The sequence below is a fragment of the Hyperolius riggenbachi genome, chromosome 8 (assembly GCF_040937935.1).
Source record: "Hyperolius riggenbachi isolate aHypRig1 chromosome 8, aHypRig1.pri, whole genome shotgun sequence".
Lineage (NCBI taxonomy): Eukaryota > Metazoa > Chordata > Amphibia > Anura > Hyperoliidae > Hyperolius > Hyperolius riggenbachi.
In genome coordinates, this window is record NC_090653.1 from 97,659,511 (window position 1) to 97,665,510 (window position 6,000).

The window sequence follows — 6,000 nt, forward strand, 5'->3', positions numbered from 1 at the left end:
ACATTCTACAGAAAAATCTGAAGCTGAAGTTGAAAAGACCAGAATATTGTACTTATAAATGCTAGCGAAGGCAGGCTCAGTATTAGTCCAGATAACCAAAATGATCAACTTAAGTTTGACAGTACTGATAAAATTAAAGGGAACCTAAACCAAGAGGGATGTGGATGTTTCCTTTTAAATAATACCAATTGCAGTCCTGCTGCAGTCAGGGCAGTTTCTAGGCTCAAATGCACCCAGGGCGAGAGTGTAAAAATTGCGCCCCCCCCCCCCCCCCGGAGCCAGGTATAGGTGCCTGCAGTATAGGTTAGCTAGGTCTAGTTGCACTCAGTATAGGTAGTGGGCTATAGGTCCCCCCCCCAGTATAGGTAGCCAGGCATAGGTGCTCCAGTATAGGTAGTGGGCTATAGGTCCCCCCAGTATAGGTACCCAGGCATAAGTGCCCCAGTATAATTGCCCCCAGTATAGGTATCCAGTATAGTTGCCCCCATTATTAGATAGTCTGTTGCCCCTGGTATAGATTAGATAGGTAGGTGCCCCAGTACAGTTAGCTAGGTGGGTGCCTCTAATATAGGTAGCCAGAATAGTTGCCCCCAGCATAGGTTAGATAGGTAGGTTCCCCCAGTATAGTTTACATAGGTAGCTTCCCCCAGTATAGGCTAGGTAGGTAGGTGCCCGCAGTATAGGCTAGGTAGGTAGGTTCCCCTAGTATAGGTTATATAGGTAGGTGCCCCCAGTATAGTTTAGATAGGTAGCTTCCCCCAGTATAAGTTAGGTAGGTAGGTCCCCCCCCCTTATAATGGAGGGGGGAGCCGCAGCCGGGGAGGGCAGCCCGACCTCTCCCCGGGCCGCCCTCCATGCTCCCCCCTCGGACTGCAGAGTAATTAGCGCAGGGAAGCGCTGTATACAGCTACTCACCTCCCTGGTTCCAATCGCCGCTCACTCGCTGCCGGCCTTCTCCTCTCTGCATAGACGCTGATACACACACTGATTCCTGTGTATCAGCGGCTATGCAGAGAGGAGACCGGCGGCGAGTGAGAGGCGATTGGAACCAAGGAGGTGAGTACAGGGGAGGACTGGGACCTTTTGGCCTGGGGAAAAAACACAAACTAGAGGCCCATTATCATGGCGGCCCCAGGCCAAATGACATCACACATGCACCCCATGTCGTATATGCCAGTAGTCACATGGAGCGCCAATGCAGAAATACAGAAAGAACACTCTAGGGTGACAGGTAAAGTACAGGCATGAAAGGGGGGGGGGGCACATAATACATTTTGAGGGACAACAGCCAGGGTTTACATCGTGTCTATCATTTGTGGTTATCGCATGCCGTGATTATCGCACCTGACAACCACATTGGCCCGACATTTCCCAACATCTCAGAGTGATACATTCAACCAATTTCCACCCAAAATTTTTATCCAATTCAATAATATCAAAACGGTTGGTTGATCGGCTGTCAAAGCTCAGAATGAGCTTTGGGGAATTAAGGTGGCCATACATCTGTCCATACATCTGTCAAGTCAATAGATGTATGGCCACCTTAATTCCCCAAAGCTCATCCCCCCCCCCACTTGTGTCCTCCCCTTCGCCACCATCCCTACTAACCCTCAAATATGCTCCTCTTCCACCTCGGATATCCTCTCCCCCTTTACCAGACACATCCTTACTGATATTCCTGCTGGCACCATGATCCCTGTCTTTTTAATGCTAATTTCCAAAGTTTTGGTATCCCTCCTTCCTTAACAGTTCTCAGTCCCGCTCTGGTGTGCACACCCCCATTGAAATACATTACCCTAGCGTATCTGCAGCCGCAAGTGGCTGCAAAAACGGCCAAAAAGCCGCTCGGTGTGCACCAGCCCTTACTTAGCTTTCCTGTATGACAAGAAGACACAGACACCCAGCACTAGGGGAAGGGGGGAAACAAAGGTGAATGAGGGAGAGCTGGTGCCCACCAACAGTGTGTCAAATAGACAGTGATTTGAAAAGCGATTGGCTATTGTTAACTTATGACGATGTTCTCACAGCAGCGTTGTGATTTTTTTCAAAATCGCAAACACACTGCATGAAGCATTTTTGGAGCGATTCATATAAAAAATTGCTCTGAAAAAAAAAAATCGCTTCACAAAATCACACTCACAAATTGCTAGCGATTGTTATTGTGATTTTGGCGTGCACTAGCCCAGATAGAGGAGGAGTGGAGAGAGACTGAGAATAGCCTGAGAAGAGCAGAGAGCTTATCTGTATTGCAGTCCCACATCAGACAGGCTACTTGCCTGTATTTGACTCCTGTCCCTGCCAGTCTCTCACACAAGCCAGAAAGCAGCCCTCCTGGAGTCTAGGGACTGTCAAAAACTTTTCAACTTGTTTAACACCTTATCCACACATGCAGTCATTATAACATAGGGGAGAGACAAGACAGATTTTTGCCCTCGGACCCTCCAGGCAAGCTCTGCATCATGCTGTGTAAATTTACCAACTTGCCTGCCCTCCAGTTGCAGTTGCTAGCCTAGTGTTTCACATTGCCTTACAACAAACCTGAATACACCAGACCTGCCCTAAATCACTGAATGAAAGGTGGCCTGGGGGGAGATTGCCCCCCTTCCCTCCTGGCCAGTCAGCCCCTGTAGTAGCTGTATGTTCAGGGGTTGTGGCTGAAAGTATTAGAGACACAGGATCAGCAGGAGAGTCAGGCAACTGGTATCATTTTAAAAGGAAAAATCCATATCCTTCTCAGTTTAGGTTCCCTTTAGGGCTCTTTTCCACTAAGGCGTTTGCGATGGCTGAATTGTGATTTTCCAAATCGCTACAGTTTGCTTTTTTTAACATAGTAATCGCGGTAGGTCATTTCCACTACCGCGATTCGTTTTTTGCCTGATCGCGTTCGCCCGGCGGAACGATTATTGCCGCATTTTTGCTATGCAGTGCATATCAAAATCGCGATTGCAAACGGGAAATCACTGGGATTTTTTTACCTTTTGCTGAATGGCAATCGCTAGCGTTCAGCGTGAACGCTAGCGATTGCTAGTGGAAAAGAGCCCTTAAAGTTGGCCATACACCATACAATCCTGGCTGTACAATCTTTCCGAAAATATCGGACAGAAGATCAAACATCTGTACATTTTGCTTTGACATCTACATCCAATCGATTATTGATCTGAAAATTGATGACAATCAACATTGAAAACAATCAACTTCCTGCATGATCAGCAGGAGATCTGACCATGTGGGACCTTATTCAATTCACTTTTCCTCCTACATTTTCTCCCAGGAGATAATTTTTCATCTTCAGTTTAAAATCACTTTTTAGCACTTTGCAACTGAAAAGTTAACAAAAAGTAGGTGAAAACGTCCAGTCAAAATGATTCTGAGAATTTTCTTGGTGGTGGCTTAGGCCCGGTGCACACCAAAACCCGCTAGCAGATCCGCAAAATGCTAGCAGATTTTTAAACGCTTTTTTTATTTTTATGAGGCGTTTTGCTAGCATTTTGCGGATTGCTGCTGCGGATTTCAGTGTAGTACATTTCATATATTGTTACAGTAAAGCTGTTACTGAACAACTTCTGTAACAAAACCGCCTGGCAAACTGCTCTGATCTGCCGTTTTTCAGAGCGGTTTGCGTTTTTCCTATACTTAACATTGAGGCAGAAACGCCTCCGCAATCCAAAAAATGTCTCACCCCGGGAGGATTCGTTTCTGCAAAACTCCTCCCGCTGTGGTGTCCACACCCTCATTGAAATGCATTACCCTAGCGTATCCGCAGCCGCAACGCTCAAAAAGACGGTCAGTGTGCCCCAGCCCTTAGGGCCCTTTTCCACTAGCTGAATCGCAATTACCGGCGATTCCCAGACATTCGCGGCCGCGATTTTGCTATGCTATGCACTGCATAGCAAAATCGCGGCAAATATCGCTCCGCCGCGCGTTCGCGTTCCCGGCAAAAACAAATCGCGGTAGTGGAAATGACCTACCGCGATTCCTATGTTAAAAAGCAAACCGTAGCGATTGTAAAATCGCTAGCGGTTTGCGTTTTTGCGATTCAGCCAGCGCAAACGCACTGGTGGAAAAGGGCCCTTAAAGAGGTTCTCTGGCATGTATAAAAAACAAAAACTGACACTTACCTGGGGCTTCTATTGGCCCCCTCCAGCTGTCATGTCCTCCGCCGTCCTCCTACGATCTTCCGTTCCCCGCCGCCGGTCTAATTATTCACCTAACTAGACGAATAGAACTGCGACTGCGTGGCCATGGCCGCACGCATGCTCGCTCTAGCACGCCTCATCCGGAGCTTACTGCACAGGCACAGTACAAAGTTCTCTTAGGGCTGGAACCCACAAGAGCGGTTTTGTGAGCATTTCTGGAGCGATTCAAAATGCTAGCGTTTTGCCAAAAACGCTCAGCTAATGTTAATGGATAGGGCAACTTCCACTGGAGCGATTGCGCTTCCTGAAATCGCAAGCGCAGGACATGCAGCATTTTGGGAGCATTAGCGCTTCAATGTTACGTATATCATCACTGACGTAATTGCTCATCAAAACCTGCACAGAGAGATTTTGCTAGCGTTTGAAAGTTACTGCACACTGTAACAAAATTAAAATTAATTGAACGGACCAATCAGACTTTAAAACGCTAATCCCTACACAACTGCTGGCAAATTGATACACTTTTTAAAAACAGTCCTTAAAATGCTCATGAAATCGCTTACAAACTGCTCATACAAAACGCTAGTGATTGCGATTAGCGATTGCGTTTTGCAGTGGGTTCCAGGCCTTATACTGCACCTGCGCAGTAAGCTCCCGATGACGTGCGCAGGAATGAGCATGTGCATGGCCACGCAGTTCTATTCGTCTAGTTAAATGAATAATTAGACCGGTGCCAGCGGCGGAGAACGGAAGATCGTAGGAGGACATGACAGCTGCAGGGGGCCGATAGAAGCCCCAGGTAAGTGTCAGTTTTTGTTTTTTTATACATGCCAGAGAACCCCTTTAAAAGGCATTTTAATTATAAGGTGTGAAAATATCACCTAAGAAAAAAATTTAGTAAGAAAAATGAATTGAAAAAAGCCCCCATTTGTGCCAGGCCTTACTGGCAATCTCAACCAGGTCAATTGAGTAGCATGGTCTTCAGAAGCAATTACATTTCCATGCAAGACAAGTTTTAATTACCGTAACAGCAGTGGATTACTGTACACTGACCTGTGATCTAAGCCTAATTTGTGTTATTTAATGTTTATATGGCACATATGTCTCTTAATTGATGTTACACAGACACATACAAGAGCTTTCCTGCCATATAGATTCAGCAACTTTATCTGTTAATCTTTCTTAAATAATAACAGGGAAAACATCCCTGAATGAAACAGGTTGATAAATACAGTTGAGTTTAACTTGATCTGCATCTGAACAGAAAATAAAGCAGTTGGAATTCAGACTGTTTACACATCAATTCCCACGCTAAACTTCCATCTAAAATTCCTCTAACTCACAGAAAAACTCAGGCAGAACAAAGCATCCACCTGGCTACCTTCCCAGACACTTGACACCTGGATTCCTTTTCCTACATGATCCTTGTGCACATTTCTGGTCACTCACCACTAGGTCTTTGCTGGCTTTCTTGTTGCAGCACTTGAGGAAATTAGGCAGAGAGAAACCCATTGCTGGCAGCAGGTCTTCACAGTGGATGAATGATGTCCTTGTAATTGTGTGTGTCCTCTACAGCTCCAGTCACACGCACACTGGCACAGCCTCCTGTGCAGGTAAGACAGGGCTGCTTTATGTAGACAAATCACCGCCTCCCATTATTGCTTCAGTTACAGTAATGATGAGTTTGTGGGCTGGACAAATTATCTTTCAACATCCCAGGAAAATTACTGATGTTAAAACAATGAAAGTATTAGGAGTTTCAGTAAGCTAAGTGATTGACTCAGGTGTAACACTGTCTTTGTTTAGCGTATCAGTCAAATAAGCCAATCAGACTTGTGTCAACATGCCAGCAGCCTCTGTATAA

General features: G+C 45.9%; 1 protein-coding gene across 1 annotated transcript in view; it reads right to left on the reverse strand.

Moving 5' to 3' along the window:
* Positions 1 to 5,736, reverse strand: part of LOC137529037 (sodium- and chloride-dependent neutral and basic amino acid transporter B(0+)-like) — a 78,235-nt gene extending 72,499 nt beyond the window's left edge. The window contains exon 1 of the mRNA XM_068250921.1: positions 5,586 to 5,736. Within this exon, the coding sequence (XP_068107022.1) occupies positions 5,586 to 5,648 (63 nt within the window). The 5' untranslated portion in view covers positions 5,649 to 5,736. The remainder of the gene's footprint in view (positions 1 to 5,585) is intronic.
* Between the last annotated feature and the right edge of the window lie 264 nt (positions 5,737 to 6,000).